Source organism: Corvus cornix, chromosome 11, assembly GCF_000738735.6.
Source record: "Corvus cornix cornix isolate S_Up_H32 chromosome 11, ASM73873v5, whole genome shotgun sequence".
In the NCBI taxonomy this organism is placed as follows: domain Eukaryota; kingdom Metazoa; phylum Chordata; class Aves; order Passeriformes; family Corvidae; genus Corvus; species Corvus cornix.
Genome location: NC_046341.1, coordinates 9,475,933 through 9,494,338, shown reverse-complemented (window position 1 = coordinate 9,494,338; position 18,406 = coordinate 9,475,933). Strand labels below are relative to the sequence as shown.

Here is an 18,406-nt window from a genome sequence, read left to right as displayed (position 1 = left end):
CTGCTGCTTTCAATAGCAAGTGGAAGAAATCCAAGTTGCTGCAGTCTCACTCTGCTTTTTCACTCCTCCCCTCCCCTAACACTGAGCATGGTTAATGCAATCACTGACGTGATCAGCAGGAAACTCATCTCTTGAAGGAGGAAAACAGTCTTCTGTAGGACCAGCTTCCTGAACCAGCTTACACAAACACCAGTGCTGTCTCAAGGGACAGGGGAGGCAACATGCAGCCGAGGGACAGAGCAGTGCAGCAGCCCCAGCTGACCCTGTCACAAACTGCTCTGGCACTGCTTCTCACTCCAGGACAGGAGGAGGATGCAATACCTGGCTTTGCAAAGTTGATTCTGTGGTGCAGATGCCCACTGAACCTTAGGTGTAAAATCAAACCAAGTGAATAAACTTAGATTCATGTAGGTGGTTAGACTTAATGCACAATATTTGCTGACCTTAAAACAGAGAAATATGCTGGCATGTTGCTTGGGCAACTCAATGACATGCAAGAAGGAATGTAGATGTTAAGCACAGCTGAGTGTTTTATATTCAATGTAAAACCTGCAAGAGTCCTTCCATGGCCCAAACAAATCACCTGCTGGGTGGAAGTTGGATACAGGAACTGAACTACTCAGATTTTAGGTGACAGAACTGTTGTGCGTGTCAGACCAGCAGAAGACTTTGGAGATTTGGTTTCTAGCATCATCTCTTCCCCAGATGAGACAACTTAGAACTGAGTTATTTATTTCTGTGTCTGCTACAGTCCATTAGTCTGGAAAAGGAGAGTACTGGGGAAAGGGCCCTGGCATCAACCTTTTATAATCAAATCAATAGTCTGCATCAATATTTATCCCTATAGTTCTTGGCTGTTCATATCACACATGTAAAAGCATGAGCTTTTGGTTGTTTAAGATGCCTTCAACTCTGGGTCTTTTGAAAATCGGCCTAAGGTAGTTCATAGTACATAGATTTTGAGATTTACAGAAACAGTAATATTTTCAGAATTCACGTTAGCACAACTCGTTATTTAGAAGACGTAAGTCATGACTTGCATTCTTTCATTTGGCAGCCAACAAAGCTTATTACAAAGTTTGTATCTCAATTGTAACTGGTACTTCAGTGATACCAGCAGCCATAACAGAATCTGTCAGCTGAATGCATTCGAATTACCAATGCAAATGGCTGTTATTAATTGGGGCAGGGCAAAGGCATTCAATTGCAGCATGAATCATCCTCCCACTGGGAGGCAAAAAACAGAGTGTGATCATTTTATGCTTGAGTGGTTACAAATGCAGTGTTGTGAATACTACAAGTTGCTGTCAGGGCTGGAGACACTAGCACCAGAGTGAAGCATCACTAGTTTTTCTGAGAGCAGTCACAGCTGTATCTTACATGATTTTACTTTTGAAATTAATTTCTAATACGTTTCTTCTATCACGTTTCAAGTTGCGTGGTTTTGATCATTTAAGAAAAATAAATTAGCTGCATCTATTAAATAAGCTAGATAATATGGATAACCACTGCACAAGATTCCATCTGTTGATTTTGCCTTCTGATTTTGTTTCACACAAGCAGCTTATTTGAAGCATTCTAAATTAACATTGTAACTGGTAATGGAAAAGGGACTTCTAGATCATGACACACCTGTGAGAAGTGCTGTGAGGCAGAGGTTATCCTAACTCTGGTGCAGGCAGCCCATCTGGTTGCCCATATGTCTTGTTCTCCAAGCCTTGACAGCTTGACCAGGGGTTTGCTGCAGGTAACACTGTCATCATGGACTCACTGCAGTGACTGATCCCTTCCCATGGGCTTGCTTGGACAGGTTTAGCACTATCTGAGTTTGGATGAGGCTGCCTGCCTACGTCCAGGATGCTCTAGGATTAAACCTGCTTGAATTTCTCCTGCCTGCCATTGAAGGGGCAACCCTTCCCTCTGATATTGACCTCATGATACTCTGGCCTTCTTTCTGCCACAGGGGTGCACGGTTCTTTCAGGGCCTCATGGGCCTCTAAATATCTACACTGTTTTGTGAGATTACACCAGTATCCTTACAAGTTTTAAACAATATTTTATTGAAATTTCATGTCTATGTTTTGCCACAAGGTTACAAATTACTCATTGCACAAGCAGTCAGCAAATAGGCGCAAAATATAATAGGTAAGATGAAACATATAAAAGTATTTTCTGTGTCTTTAAGGAAAGGAATATATATCTTTATATTGTAGTAGTATTATATGCTGTAGTATGGGAAGGTAAAAAAGTAAAAATTAGCAGGCAGTGACAACACAGTATAAAGAAAACTGGAAGCTGGAAGGAATAAAGAAGCATCTTACATTTCAAGTATGTAATGAAACACCTATCAGAATACTAGTTATGAAAAAAGAGACCATGGATGGCAGTTTTCCAATGGTTTATGAACCCATTAGAAGAAATATTGATGGGAAGTAAACATTTGCCCTATTGAATTAATCATTTTACCAGTAAAAATACGTTCTGATGCCAGTCAAGCAATATCAGGGAGGCCAGACTTCTGAGTCAGTAATTCCCTTTTCTATGTGCATTACCAGGATCAGTATTTATTGAGAAACTATTCTTAAAAAGTTGGCTTGTGTGCAACTAGATTGTTCCACATGATTTGTAAAGAATTTGGTAACATACAGGAATATAGTGACAATATATTTATCAAGGACACGATCTTATCAAAATAATTAATGAGGCTTAACTTTGAAGCTATAAAAAAAGTGTCCTTCCAGAAATCCTACTTGTACATGGAATGCAGAAATGGATGGTAGGAACAGTCTCAAATGCCTCTAGAAAAAAACTAACTTGCTGTTTTTCCATTCTGTTCATGCTCAGCCTTCTCTTTTAGTTGTTAAATACTTTGTGTGTTTACAAGTGCTTCCCTTAGATCAATTACAGGGCTTTTATTCTACACTACGGTTAAATTCTGTGGATGTCATATCAGTAAATAAATATTGGTATTGTAAAATCACAATTAACAACAAATATCGTAGAAAAGCATTTACCAGCAAGCACTGGGAACTGACCCGACAAAGATGTAGTGCTGCCATCTTATAATTTCACCATGAATCCCAGTATATTTGACTAAAATGTCAGTTTTGAGCCTTCCAAGAACAGCCTATCTCAATATATGCTCTTCTCTGCAACAGGAGCTTCTAACCTCACATACCTGCTGTATTTCGAAACATATTCCAAAGGCTGAAACAGCAGATTTATATAAAATGATCTCTGTCTAATCTCATGTCTATGAATCCATTGGCCATGGTCTGATTTTAGCCAGCTAGAATAAAAAATGAAATAATAAAACACGATGCTGATAAGGATAATGGTTTAAATGACAAAAATATTTCCACAACTCTCTTACTAGTCAGAATTCCTGCTTTGTCCTGGCTTGTTCTTGCTCCCATCATCATGAAAATGTTGCAAACAGCTGTCCCCAAATTATAGAAAAGTATCTACAACGTTGCCTGCACCCGAATGCAAGAGATCTCCGTCCACCCTTCAGTAACTTCCCAGTTGTCCACTGTCCTGGTCAGGGTTCAAAAATAAGAGTTTAGTACTGCAGGACGGGTCTCTAAAGTTAGTGGTAGGCATGCAGTCCAAACTGGAATAGGCTTCTCACCCATCTTGTTGTCTTAAAAAACAAAACAAAACCCCAAGCAAATCATAAAAGCACTCTTCCCCATGTGGCAGGGGCTGGTCTTCTCTGAGTAAGCCATCAACTGTTGATGGTAGTTGCATGATTTAACAAGAAGTAATATTTGAAGACTTCTTGGCACAGCTGTCTGAATCATAACCTCTATTTCCTGTGTGGAACTGCTGGTTCTGGACTCCAGTATTTATGCCACAACGTGGGTACCAAAACCATGCATCAAGTATTACAGAATTTATTCTTTAGTTGTGAATACTTTCTATTAACAATGTTGGTCTTGGTCTAGCCAAGATGACACAGAATTTATCACTTCAAATTCCAAATGCTTTTGCTACATCATTTATAATTTACATTAATTTTCAAGTATGCAGGTGAATTTATAGAAATTATTTTTTAAATTTATTATAGTTTTCCATTAACAAAACACAGAAAGATAGGTAGTTGCATTGCAGAGTACTCCATAAATCTCTCTCTAGATTCCATAGATCTTATGATACAGAATACACCATTAAACAGGATACAAGTGTCAGACTAAAAGGTTGTGCCACAGAAGGAAATCCAAAGGAGCTGGCTGGCTGAAGCTGAAGCTTACGTAGGTCTAGGCGACAGGAATTTTGTACTTCTTGCAAAATTTCACTTTCACCTGCGTCCATTACTCCAAACATGTTCCGCACCTACAAAAATTCAAAAGGTTGTCCCTGAAAGCCAGACTGGCACAACAGCAAAAGCTTTATGCAGCTAGGAAATCCCATGCTATTTCAAGTTACCCAACTCCAACTGTATTGCAAAACCACATCTGAATGTGAGGAAATCAACATCATTATTCTGCTGTTTGCTTTCCTATGAAACACTTCCCAGAATTCAGCATATATTACAGGCAAGAGTCACAGTTCTGGCTGTTCTTTGTCTTGGCTCTCTCCACACGTGTAGCAAACAAACTTAAGAGCTTTCTTCCCTGAGGTGAACTCGCACTCTGAAGACAGAGCTTCAACATCTCTAATTTAGAATGGAAAAAATGTTACTAAATCCCACAGATTGGTTAGGTGTGATGAATTTGAGCCTCTTCATAAAGTCAGTCTGCCACTCGATTAAGTCAGCATTATGTAGATATTTTGGCAGATTAACTGGAATAGTGCAAATTTCCCGGATTTCTGTTCATCCAACATGCCCGAAAAGGACAAGTGGAAGGAAAGTGAGTGGAAACTTCTCACTAGAAGACAGTGAAATATATGTTGTCTATAAGGCTTTGTGAGTATTATCTACTTACTTAGCCCTGTAAATAAAAGCAGTAGGAGGCAAGCAGTCTGGAAGTTTCAGCAGAGGCATTTGTAAAAGTTACACTTCAGGGGGCCCTACTCTTACACCGTCTCCTTCCCTCCTCTCCTCCCTCATGCTTCTGGACTAACTTCTACCATTTACACTTAAAGCTTGCTGTGATCTAGTTATGTTTATGGCTTGTTAGTGATCTGGTCATGGCAGAAGCCTTTTGAATAGCAGCCCAATCCCATGACAAGAATTAAATTGATTTGCAGGAGTCAACATTCCTTACTGCCCCAGCGAACACAGCCAGACTGTGGTGCTGGTACATCCGCAGTTTCTCCAAACCATGAAGTGATTCCATTTAGAAGTCACTGATGTGTGTTTATCAGATTACTGCAGAGAGAAAAAGTTCCAAAGAGCTTTGTCTGCTCTCTCTCATTTTCCTTTATTCTGCTAACACTCTCTTGCCATCTTGGTTTCTTTCCCAGCGTTTGGAATTACTGAATTAGGTGCTTACATTCCCTCATATCTCTCTCACTTAACAAAAAAAAAAAAAACCAAAAACAAACCAAACACTCAAAGGCAAAACACATAAAACAAAAACAAAAAAAAAAAAAAAAGAAAAAAATGAAAAAAACCATAAAACACCAACAATTCCTTCCCTCCTAGTAAGAATCAAGATTCAGTTTGGATTTTAATCTTACATTTTCCACTTCCCTGAAGACACGGAGAAAGTTCTCCCTTAAGACTCCTTTCAGTTCAGTTTCATTCCATCCTCTTCTAAGAAGTTCCTCTATCAAAGAAGGGTATTTAGAGACATCTTCCAATCCCTCAGGGAAGCTGTTGGTAAGTCACACGAGAATATTCAACACACATCAATGACAAATTGGAGAAAAAGGTTTTGAATTAGTCTTTTGCACATACTGACTTTTGGAATGAGATCACTTGGGACCCAATTCTTCCTCTGAGAATTCAACTGACAAGCAGAAACAGGTTTGGGACACAACAAAAGGCTTTTCCTTTTTTCAAAAAGACCCAATAGACAGAATACAACTGGAATGAAGATGCACTTCTATAGAGGCAAAACAACAGCATGGGAGGATATTAGAACAAAAGGGAAATTCATGTATACGTTAATCCACAGTTTCCATCTGGCCTTTAGAGTAAAAGGAAACAGCTGCATCACAGATTAAGTTGGTGCAATCCACTCGTAACTGAGAACAAAAGGAAACCTGCAAACACATGATGAGCTCTGGAGTTGCAGGCAATTTAGTGAACTCTGTTGTTTACAAAGTATTTGAAAAAAATACAATTAGAATAATAATATTGGTTTGAATTAAGCCAATTGTTTAGGCAATGGAAAGAAAACTATTCAGAGCCCTCTACTGAAGAAATTAGAAAAAGCAAAACTGATCTATGTCTTGTGCTACTTCTTGTCAGAATAAAAAGAATTTAGAAATAAGAAGCTGCAAAACCTGCATTAAACAGCTCTTTTAAATTGTATTTCCACAAGACTTTGACAATGTGTTGAGATAACTAATGTTTTTGGTATTTTTCTGTTCTGTGGAGGTGTGGTGATAATCACATCTCAAGCAATCTGTAGCGTTACTACCAGGAATTAGGGCTTTAACAAGTCCACCACCAATTTAACTGATGCACTTTCTGAAAATGCATGTGATAAAACGTGTCCTTTTGTTGCAAACTGTGTTTTTCTTTTGAACATTATAGTTTCAGAGCTATGATATCATGGAGCTGACACAATGGGTAGTGTTTGTACTATACAGATGGCAGCCTGACTCTGACTCTCATTCCCAAGGAGGCCTGACTCCAGGAGAAAAAGAAAAAAGAGAAAGGAGATGATGATTCAACAGAAAGATAAGAAGAAAAAAAAAGTTTAGGGTTACAGCAGCAAATGCCACCCAATCTGCTTTTATTTCCTCAGCTGTAACTGCACTAGCCCAAGAGTGAGGAGAGGTTTTGTGGTAGGCTGTTCACCAGGCTCTGCTTGCCTCGAACACTTCCCAAGCCCCAAAAGCAGGAGTGGTTTCACAGCACCCAAACACTTTGGGCTTTCCCCAAGGATAGTGGAAGAAAGAGTTTTGCAGCATCTCTTTAGGCTGAACCATTTACCATGTAAAGGTTGAGGCAGCTTTTCTGTCATTCATCTTTGGCTTTTGGAAAAAAACAACCTCTATCAGTGGTTTTGTATGCACAAACCACCATGTAGAACACATGGCTGCAGAGTTCACAGGCCATGAGGATCCATTTCTACATTTGTAGCACTACTTCATGCAGTTCTAAAAAGGAATCATTGTGCCTCTCTTTCATAAAACTTGGTTTAGTGCTCATCACAAGACAATCTGATACCAGTTTTTTTGTCTGCCTTCTTTTTTCCCTTAAATGAATCAAAACCTGCATAATTTAAGGAGCAGGTGTCAATGTATGTACAACTTTACTAACCGTTCCACTCCATCATAGTCACCGCCAATTCCTATCGATTCTGAGCCTGCAATTTTCTTTATATGGTCAAAATGATCTGAAAATAAATACCAAAGAAAACAACACCTAAGCATCCAGCAAAAAAGAAGTATTACAGTTCACACATATTGGCACTAGGTGACAGCTCTCCTTAATCATGGATTCTTGATCAAATCCTTTTTAAAATGTCAAAAGACCCACCCCATCAGGCAGCAATCTTCAAAATAAAAACAACACTGATGAAATGCAAATGAGGAAAGAGACATGATCATCACAGCACATTCATTCCTAACAAGTAGCCCAACTACACCAATAGAATTTTCATTATCCATTGCATACCTAGGTTTCCCACTCTTAATTACATAGGCTTAAGGTGTTTTCCCGAAAGTAATAACTACTTTGGGATTAATGGTTGTTGGCTCAATTTGTGAGCATCATATCCTCCAGCTACACACACCCCTTGAACTCTTGTTATTGTTTAATGAGTATTAGCTCAAAAAGTACCTAGAGCTGGGCTAAGGTGTGGATGGAATAAACAAGCAGTATAATTTACATGACCTTGAAAATTATTCAGGCAACAGGAAATTCATAGAATTTATATGAATTCATAGAACCCACAAAAACTACAGTGTATGAACATCAAACCTGCAAGGGTAGAAATATTAACAACTTTTCTTCCACAGGCCAGTACATCTGCATTGAAAGTCACCATGACAATTCCCTTGTTCTTTTTCTGAAAGATATGAATAGACAGGTGATGATCACTTATGTCCTGCAAGCTTCGTGGGCATCTTATACAGAACCTTCTACACCCATCAATCAGTGAGAACTGCAACACTAAGTCAAAGCTGAGGTGGCAACACAAGGCTTTTCTTCCCTGTCCTATCTCCGGGTTCATTTTACTTTCATGTGGACTGAATCAGCAGAAGTGCAGTGACTACATCAAAAAAACTCAACCAGAATTTCAAAGTATTTTCAAGCACTTCATTTTTGTAGTCATAGACTAAATACAACCCAAAGAAAATGTCTCAGAAGCAAATGTAAGCTGCTCCTCAGGGATATGCTTCTAAATCAAATTCAGGGATGAGGAGGTGGAAAGTAAACATCATGATTTGAATGCACGTTTGCTGCAGCCCAGGCAAACACTGCCATTAAAACAAAAAGCAAAACCCCCAAGAAGCAAAACCAACAAATTCCTTCCTCCAAAAAACAAACCAAACCCAAAAACCATATGACTCACCAGTTGCTGGAGAATATCATCAGGAACATTTCTTGAGTGATTACAAACAGAAAATGCTGAGGAGTGGCTGAAAATTACTGGTGCTTTTGAGATATTGAGTGCAGCTTTTGCTGTGGAATATGAGGTATGAGATAAATCTATCAGCATACCCAGGCGATTCATCTCCTTTACCACTTCCTAAAACAGATGTACAGACAACAGTGTCAGTATTACGTTTCCTGAAGGGAAACCGTTTAGCTGACATATGTAAACAGATAGATTAATTTTGCAGCTGTCAGCTAGTCATAAACATGCTGTGCCTGTGTTGGTTTCTACGTACCTATTAATTCAATAGTAATTTATTCACTCAAAATTAGCCAGCACACCACTACATGCTCAAAACTTAGAAAACTTAGTCAATCTAAAATAAGTCATTCAAAGTGTTATTCACATCTCACTGCTTGCACATATGAATTCATACATTTAATCGGTATTAAAACCGTTGTAATTAAATCTAACACTTCTTTTACCCTAACAAACATCACAGGGAATTTGATTTGGACTACATCCTGATCACCTCCTAACTATCAAGAACTTCTAGTAATAAATTTTTAATGACAATTTGCTCTTGAGAAGATAAGGCCAGAAGTCGTTAGTTGCATAACACATTGCCCGGATTAGCATTTGAAAGAGATCCTTACTTGGCCAAATGCGGTCAGACCAATAACACTAGGATAAAAGTTGTGTATTCCTTTAGATGATGATTCAGACCTTAAAAAGGGGAGTGAGGGAGGAGAAACATCATTATTCTGGAGAATACAGTATCAACAGCTAAAACCTCTTACACTACACACAGGAAATATTACCATGTCACATAGCCAAATGTGGGGATAATGGGCTACATAATAGGTATCTTGCTCAGGCAGTGCTTTTTATGTTCATAACTGTTTTCAGGTTCACTGATGTTGATGTTTGTAAAGGAATTTAAGACAAGCAGAGAGGTGATTGTCAGCATTTTTCTAATTAAACAAACTTCCATGAGAGAACAAAGAGGCACTGTAATGGCAGTTACCTGCCAGACAGAAAACCTGCTTTTCAGCCGCCTGTACAGAATTCCCCTTCCCCTCAGTCAGTGCAAGAAGGTATTTTGCCAGTCCAGCAAAGAGAAGTTGCAAAGATTCTGATACAGGATCTAAATACCCATCTCTGTAGCTCCATATGGGACCTGCACTTATGAGCTGGCCAGAGAGGACAGTGTTGAAGGCTGCTGAATGCTGAGTTCTTGCATATCATTTACCCTCTTTTATCTACATCATATGCATTTTCAGTACTTTTTTTTTTTTGTCTGTTTTGCTGTATGTAACTTTCCCAATATAGCAAAGGAGATATCAATTTGACCATCTTTGTGTTGTTAAAGAGGTTTAAAGTGTCCAAATCATGAGCATAACAAGCACTACATAACGGATGTAGTCTCCCACTATACACATGGCAAATTATTTACCCCCAAACCCTATCACCTGGACTTGGTTCAAGGTCTTTCACACAGTAAGTTTGTGCCTGAATCCATATTTCTCCCATCATGCAGCTGCCACTCTTTTGCATTAGATAGTCACACAAAATATGTGCATTAGTTACCAAGGAGTGTTGCAGGAATGTGTTAAAGTCATGTAACGAACACCCAAGTCATAGTACATCCTCAGTGTCGCCAAACTGCTGTCAATGGAGTGGCCACCTTCTATTCCAATCAAACATGCAATCTTTCTACTGTCAGAGATACCTGGAAAACACAAAGGAAGATAATTCCAAAGTAATTCCATGACAGATAAGAAGCCAGCACTACTGAGCAGCAATTGTTTGTGTAAATTGCAATACAGACATTTTCATAGAATGGGAGCTTACAGAGTACATGTTTTTATGGCAAATTCTCTCATGACTGCAGTGGACCAGGACTGTACACAGAGTCAGTGGCTGTGGTTCAGAGGAAGTGTTGAAGTTAAAGTTGCTCTTTAAAGCAGGATAACTTGTCTGCTTGCATCTCTCTGTACATACCTCCCACAATCACATTTTAAAAATTCTTTTACAAGAAGGAGCCTCACCTTGGGAAGTCATCACAAGTTCCAGCTCTTCATAGCTGTTACACATCCTCTTGACAACATCGATTTGCTCTAAGGTCAGGCGCACAGCATCCTTGTTCTGAGCGCTGCAAAGAACATACACTGACCAAAACTGAAAGAGATATTGACAAGTAAAGCAGATAACTTGTGTTTTGACTTGGAAACTTCTGTTTGCTCATAGTTCAGGAGCCCAGACCAAAGTAACTTCCTGCAGTTTATAAGGGCGTTGCCACTCTAGCTTTTCCCCCAAAGAAAGAGTTAGGATGCAAGGCAAGAGCACCCACTCCAGACATGATTAAGGCCTTCTGATACACTCAGCTACTCCACAGCACATGCATAAGATATAAGCTTCCTTTAATTTATGTATCACAAAACATATGCTGCTGTTTTGACTAAGGGTACCTGAATTATAAAACCCAAACTTTTGAAACACAACTGTCATGAAAGAGTGTCTGTGGCTTTTCAGTTTTATTATTTTTTTCTTTTTCAATATAAAGAGCCAAAATCAGGGCTAGAAGTACTTTTGTGTTTGGGGAAGAAGCAAATGTAAAAATATGGTCTCAGACTCACCACCACGGCAGTACATACCTGAGCTCCCACATAACCAGCCTGAAGTTTCACAAGGTTTGTGTGCGTCGTGTTGAGTTCTCTTAAGTTGACTCTACTGAGTCTATTTTGGTAAAGTATTCTCAGCTGCAGTACAAAGTCATTGTGGCTAGAATGGAAAAATAGGGCTTGGGATAGAAATAAGTTGTTCCCTTTCTAACCCAAATGTAATTTCTTCCACTGTTCATAGTCCCTTAGACTGTTAGCTGCCAATAATCCTTGCAGCAATAGATGCCTTAAAGTCTCCCTTCTTTTCTGCCTTTTCTGCTTCTCACCTCATCCCGCCAGCAAGCAGGTTGGGGGTGTACAGTAAGTTGGGAATGGACACAGTGGAGACAGCAGACCCCAGCTGGCCAAAGGGTTGTTCCAGACCATATGGGTCATGCTCAGCATATAAAGTTGAGGAGACAAAGGAAGGCAGGGGATATTCAGAATCAGGATGTTTATCTTTCCAAGAAAATGTTATGTGTGATGGAGCCCTCTTTCCTGGGGATGACTGAATACCTTAGTCATGGGAAGCAGTGAATTAATTCCTTGTTTTGCTTTGTTTGTGCATGGCTTTTGCTTTCCTTATGAAGCTGTCTTTATCTCAACCCACGAGTTTTCTCACTTTTCTGATTCTCTCCCTCATCCCACCAGAGGGACAAGTGAGCAAGGGCTGCGTGGGGCTCAGTTACCAGCTGGGGTTAAACCATGACTCCTGGCCAGATCCCAGTGGTGTTTAGAATAACGCAGTCCTACATTAAGCACCCTCTGAACCAAAATTCCTTCCTGATACATCACTGCAACAGTAGCTCGGTGCTATGTGCTCATAAACAGCCTGTGTCTCTGCTAATCTAAACACACTTCAGCATTTCCCCCTCACTTGTCAGGACTCACAAAGAGGGTTTAGTTGAACATATTTTATATACCCATCGATTAAACGTGCATCTTGCATCAGCTCCATAGCTCTTTCTCTCATTGATTTCTCACAGCTGAATGGCACAATATCAGAAAAGAACATCAACAGCCACAACAACTCTGCTGTATTTCTCTTCACTTCCATTTTCCAGTGGAAAAAGTGCTAAAGCACAGGAATACCACAATTGTTCACTGACAACAATGAAACAGCAAAATTTCCAGTCTGCAGAGGCTGTAGGCTTAACAGTACAGGCAGAGTTGAATGCCTCTCCTTCTGATAAGGCTTGTGTGAATTCTACAGGAGGAAAGAAAAAAACAAAGAAATCATAGTAAACAGAAGGGAAGGTAGTATTGGAAACTCTGAAACTGCTACATTCTCCTAAGGATTTTAAGGTCTCTGGCTATTGTGCTCTTGCACATATGACCGCTCCTTAAACACTGCTGCTGCCACCAGCTCAGTGCTGAAGGAACCAACTGCTCAGTCAGAGATGGCAGGCTGAACCTGCCTAACCCTGGACTCACTCCTCCCAAAACAGCTTCCAAAACAGCTGAAGAAGATCGTTTTTTCATCATGTTAACTAGGCTTGTTCTCTTTATATGGAAAACCTCACACTGAAATGAGCACTGAAACTGTTTTCTGAGAAAGTTGAGAAATTAACTGCTTCTGAGTAAATTGTCTTGTTAACACACACAGAACATCCAAGTATTTTCAGAGAAAAGCTATTGAAATCTGACAGTTCTCCAAACCTTAGCAAGTGCAATATCTGCCAAACTTGAAAGGGTCACTTCATGAGGAAACGGGTGTGACAACAAGAGTCATCAGAGTACCTCCTGTACTTTTTTAAAAATAGTACTCAAATATTTGGACAACAGTCTTTCAAGAAGCATTTTTACAAACAAATGAGAAATAGTTCCTGCTCTATGTAAAGTAAATGTAAGATCTACCAGGAGGGGCAAATACCTTTACAGATAAAAGATTGGCTTCACCTATACCCCACTCAGAGTTATTGGCAGCATTACCTATAAAGCTGAGGAACACTCGTTGCCTTCATTCCTGGGAGTGATATCCTGATTGAGGCACATGCCCTCAGGGGGGACAGAGCCATAAAGAAGCAGGAGGGCCATAGCTGCCATGTAAGGATGCAACAAGGGGGCTTTGCTCTTTTAAAACAGATAGATTTTAAAGGAAATTTCACAGTTAAAAAAGGGTGGTTTTCTGTATGCTTCTGTCATTTACCATCTTTGGAAACAGGGGCAAGCTGCCTGGCCCCTCCTCTCCTTTCCAGCAGGCAGGCCAGGCCCCAGTGCAGAAGGTTCAGTAAACAGCTGCTATTTAAGTGGAGCAAATCTCAGTTAGGAATGGCATTCCTTTCATCCCATCTAGAGTCCTTATTTTCCATTTTATTTTTTATTGAGACTCTTAACAGCCATTACATTAATCCTCAAATTTGTTGAATTATTGTGCCAAATCAAATATGCAAAGTGCATTAAAATAGATCCCACTGCTCAAAATAGTAACATATCCTGAAAAACAAAGAAGGTTCATCCCCTCCACAGTCCAGTTATGCTGAGACCTCATGTAGATAATCCTAGCATAGCTCTGAATTACCTACCTCAGATCATGGCAGCATCTTGGTTGCAACAGACAACACAAGGTGACCAGAACCTTAGATAGAAACTTCCTTGATGACCACTGCTAAAAGCTTGGATTCACCCTATTCTTTAAATAATAATTAAATGTAATTAGTAAAACATAAATATTAGACATACTTGTAGGAGCAGAACACATGCATCATACTAAGTATGTTTTAAAGAAAAGCTACTGGTCTCTCTGAAATTCATCTTTTCATCAGGATAGTCCTTCTAATCTTTCTCAGATTTTCTTGAAATTCTTTCTGCCATCACCAGCTCTAAATCATGATTCCTGACATGTCAGGTTTATTTCTTCTTCTGTTTGGAAGCCCACTTAGTGCTGTGTTACAATTCCTGATTTCCAACCTGCCATTCCTTCACTGCCTGTGGAGTAATGTAATGAAGTTCCACCAAGCAATGAGAAAACATGGTGTTTATTGCTTAAAACAGGGATGAAAGGGAATAAACACAGTAATATTTGGGAGGCATTTCAGGATAGCTTGTCCCAAACCTCCTGGGACAAAGGAACCCACTAGAGGCAATTCCAGTACTTCATACACAGGGAAAGGGTGCTGCCCACATTTTTCCGGTCTAAAGAGAGCACTTTGTGTTATTCTGGTCATGGCATGCCAATGAAAGATTTTGAGGAACAGTGATTGCTAGAAACACAACCATCCTCAAAATCCTCCTTCAGATAACAGTACAGTCTTAGACTAGAAGTTCTTCTGCCATAAATATGCATCAGAAATATACCTGCATTGTGAGACCCAAAAACTTTAGTGGAATAACACTTCTACAAAATCATAAAGATTAGACAGCAATCAGAAGTAGTTTCTTTTCTGCTCTGTGGCAACCATAGAGATTTCCCTCAAATGTCAAAGCACAAATACAGCCTTACCCTTTTACCACAAATGCAGACTTTGTTACCACAGAGAAAAAAATCCTTGTGTCTCTAATCTAGAAATCTAGAAAATGTTAAATTTGTTTGTGGCAGCTCAGCATGTGAAACTTTAAAAAGAAAAGGTCAAAACACTGCCCAAACAGAAGAATTCTGAAAAGTTAGTACCACAAAGGCAAATTAGTTTCTGTAGTCACATTTTGGTTGCAAATTCCTCAAACCAAAATACAAGACAGATCTGGAGCCTGAATCTCTAGAACTCTGCCAGATCCTGACAAAAGGACTCGAAAGGAAAAACTAAGATTTTATAGTATATTATCTGCTCTGACCTCATACACATATAGAAGTCCATATAATTTGTCAGTTCAAAATGCTTAATGAGAAAGTAGCAAACCTTGTTCACACAATGAAACAGTTCTGATGCTATAAAAACTGATACGCACTGTAGATTTCAGTCCAAATATTTACTATTTTTTCGTGAAGTCAACAGCAATTTTCAGGAAGATTTTTCAGCAGGAAATATGTGTTCTTCAAGTGGTTTGTCTGCTAAGATAAATTATTTTTATCTATTCATTACCAAATCTCCATTCTGTGTGTTTGTGCAAAAATGCAATTCTTTGCAGCTACAAGGATTTTTTATAGATTTGCTCTATCAAAGTATCTTCTCGGTTTCATGCAAAATATTCTTTATACTTTGACAGTGAGATTCATTTGCCTTTGAAACTGTTTAGGTAAAAAAAAGACACATAATTATATCATCATTCATAGATCAGTTCTTGAAAATTGAAGGAGTATTGCAAGCGCTACACAAAATTAAGAACATGGCATATTAGCATCCCTGTCTAAACAACATTCAAAATACAGAACCCACACAGCTTTTTCCCATGCTGACTAAGCAGAGTTGAGAAGTGGAAGCTGAAATGAGATTTTTAGCTTTTCTTTTGTTTATCTAAAGGCTCCTCGGAGCAGTTACCTTCTTCAGATAATGCAGCTGAGTCGAAATCCACATTCCACTGTGTTGGATACAACAGCTGAAGCTTGGCACCAGATCTGCTTGGCATCACAGCAGCAGCCAAGAAACCTCTGCTATTTGTTTAACTCATGTCACAGGCTGCACACACAACAGGCATTTGGAAATTGCCACTTTGCGAGCTGCAAGGTCTGTGAACGAGCTTTCAGCTCAGCTACGCCCACGTGGGAGCCCCACAAGTCATTTGCCGTGCCTTGTTGAAAACCCAGCATTTCCTCCCTCTTGTGGCAGCCTGGCTGTGCAGTCCACGATGCCTCTGTTCACTAGCAGATGACGTGTTAAAATCACTCTGTTTGTATTGCTCAGAAATAGGTGTCTCTCACCACAGAATAATTTAGGTTGGAAGGAGTTTCCGGTGGGATGTCATCTAGTGCAGCCACCTGGTCCCAGGTAAGGTAACTCCAAAGTTCGATCAGGTTGCTCAGATCCTCACTCAGTAGAAGTTTTGATATCTTCAAGGAAAAAGATTATAGAACCTTTCCAGGCCTCTGTTCCAGTGCTTGCTTATTCACACTGACTACACTTAACCCAATAAATATCTACCTCTTCTACTATATCTGCTGTGTTTTATTCAGGATTTACTGTGCCACTGTATTATATCCGTAAAGGTCAAAATTGTCACAAGGTACAGGTGGCCTTTCCAAAAATAATTATGTCTCTGAACGTGCTGTGGCTTTTCACTCCCTTTCAAACATGAAAGTTTGGAAACAAAGAAATATATGCAAAACCATGATGCTAGAGTTTTACAAGAAGTAAGGTATGCTTATCATCATTTCTATTTCACTTTGTATTTTGCACTGGAAACCAAAAGGGCATCATGCTTTTGTTTATGATTCCATTGCAGAGAAATGATCAAGTCTCATGATAAAATCTCCCACAGACCTGTTGTGCAAGTTATGTCTTAAGTGGAACACACATTCATCATCAATCCTCTAGTTCCCACCAACTGGAAAACTTAAACAGAACCCCCCACATTCCTGAGAATTCTGCTGCACATTGCTAATTTGGTGAATTTCACTTATAAACACTTGCCATCCACTTCTGTGAAGCAGAGAACCCTAAACAATACAAATGAGGTAACAAGAGAAAAGACAAATATTTTCCCTTCCTAATCTGAAGTTTGATCCAGGCCAGAGCCATTATTATGCCTATGACAGGAAACTATCTTTCATATTTAAATTAAAGCAGCAAATAACAGGCTCAGATTCCTTTTCCATTTGTGGTCTAGTTCTAGCCCATGTTTCACTGTTAATTTTAAACTTGTCAGATTCTCATCTCTATCTTCCAGAGTAAGAAAATATCACATAACCGTCATTGCTTGCAATTTTTTCCCCCGTTTTCTAAATTTTCTCTCTTTGGAGAGTCAAGTTAAATCTCTGATCTGATTTCTACCTAAAACTCTGTTTCCACAAGCCTCCAGAAAAACTAAGCTCACTGACTCCTTATTCAACCACCGTTTTTGCTGAGCCACTAAGCACCTTCTTGAGCTTTTAACAACTCACCTCCTTGCAGATTCAGAAAACAACTGATTTTTAAAGCTGCTAAAGGCCAAATGCTTCCTTTGGCTCACAGTGAGGTTTCTTCTGTAATTTTATTCCAATAGCCCTGGATTAGCGTTAGCAGCTGTCTGTGTATAGTAATTCTTACAAATGTGGCATTTGTGATGTACATCCTTCCTGCAGAGTTCATCTGGCAGGACTGGTCTCCTAATAAATATCCCAAGAGCTATCTTTATTGTCCAGAATGTTGTTACACAGCTGTGTCTCTCTGATAATAGCTATCCCTATGTTTATATCATATTATATTCACCTCACACATATTTTGGAGCAAGCTGAGAAGCTATAAAATAACTGCAGCACTCACACTCAAATCAGTTGCTGTCAGGAGGCAGAGAGATATTACGTATTGGAACTACTTTTCACACTAGGAAGGCTTGTTCCATCCCAGAGCAACTTCATTAATTTCAGTACTTACACATCCCAACCACTTGTGTTCTCGCTACCAGCACAGATTAAACTGTAGATGACTACAGCTGGGAAAGTAGGACTTTCTACGTGCAGGTACCTATTGCAGCAGTCATTTTTAACTGCAATTTGGTTTTCTCTAAAGGTCTTCTATTCTACCAGCTCCTGGTATCAACTACACTACATAACAGCACTTCAGCATTTGGGATGGTGTCTTGGTTTGAAAAGACAGGCGTCTGCCAAGGAAGGCAGGAGCCTCCCTTGGAATGAAAAATGCAACTCCCTTCCCTCCAAATTATTATAATTTTGAAATTAAGGGGCTTTCAGGCAAAGATGTGGGAAATAGGAATAACAGTTCTTTACTATTATATATCTATATGTGTGTATAACCAGTCAAACAAACAATAACCATGGCAGTAGCAGCAAACAATCACAAACCCAGTCCCAGCCTTCTCGGCTGTCGGGCCCTTTCCCCTCGGGTGCAGTTCCGCTCGCAGCCGGCAGGGGCGCTGGCGGCTCCCGGTGAGCAGGGCAGGTGCGATGGTTCCCCCGCGGCTGCAGGGGGCGCTCCGGAGCGAGCTCGGGGAGCACGCGGCGCTGGTGGCCTGGGATCCCGGGAAGGGATGGAACAAAGGCTTCACAAA

At 39.7% G+C, this 18,406-nt stretch overlaps 1 protein-coding gene across 3 annotated transcripts; it reads right to left on the bottom strand.

Annotated features, from left to right (window-relative positions):
- Positions 1 to 3,279: 3,279 nt before the first annotated feature.
- Positions 3,280 to 17,983, bottom strand: LOC104687477 (dipeptidase 2-like). 3 transcript variants are annotated; one of them, XM_010396604.4, is made up of 12 exons: positions 15,742 to 17,983; positions 13,852 to 13,958; positions 12,250 to 12,533; positions 11,321 to 11,447; positions 10,715 to 10,844; positions 10,254 to 10,395; positions 9,320 to 9,389; positions 8,640 to 8,816; positions 8,045 to 8,132; positions 7,382 to 7,457; positions 5,626 to 5,761; positions 3,280 to 4,335 (listed from the first exon to the last, which is right to left on the bottom strand). In XM_010396604.4, exons 3-12 carry the CDS (start codon positions 12,381 to 12,383, stop codon positions 4,150 to 4,152), a joined length of 1,266 nt encoding a protein of 421 aa, XP_010394906.1. In that variant the 5' UTR covers positions 12,384 to 12,533; positions 13,852 to 13,958; positions 15,742 to 17,983; the 3' UTR covers positions 3,280 to 4,149. The 3 variants fall into 3 exon arrangements, with proteins under 3 accessions (XP_010394906.1, XP_010394907.1, XP_039414445.1); XM_010396605.4 differs by lacking the exon at positions 13,852 to 13,958; XM_039558511.1 differs by lacking the exons at positions 13,852 to 13,958; positions 15,742 to 17,983 and having other exon boundaries at positions 10,715 to 10,818; positions 11,321 to 12,340.
- Positions 17,984 to 18,406: the final 423 nt, after the last annotated feature.

Bases quoted from the DNA above. Each gene is read 5' to 3' on its own strand.
- LOC104687477 (XM_010396604.4), bottom strand. From the start codon at position 12,383: ATGGAAGTGAAGAGAAATACAGCAGAGTTGTTGTGGCTGTTGATGTTC. The intron at 7,458-8,044 runs GTTTGATGTTCA...ATTTATTTTCAG, and splicing joins TAATATTTCTACCCTTGCAG to ATCATTTTGACCATATAAAG. The intron at 4,336-5,625 runs GTAAGATTAAAA...GAATTTTTGTAG, and splicing joins TCTTCAGGGAAGTGGAAAAT to GTGCGGAACATGTTTGGAGT.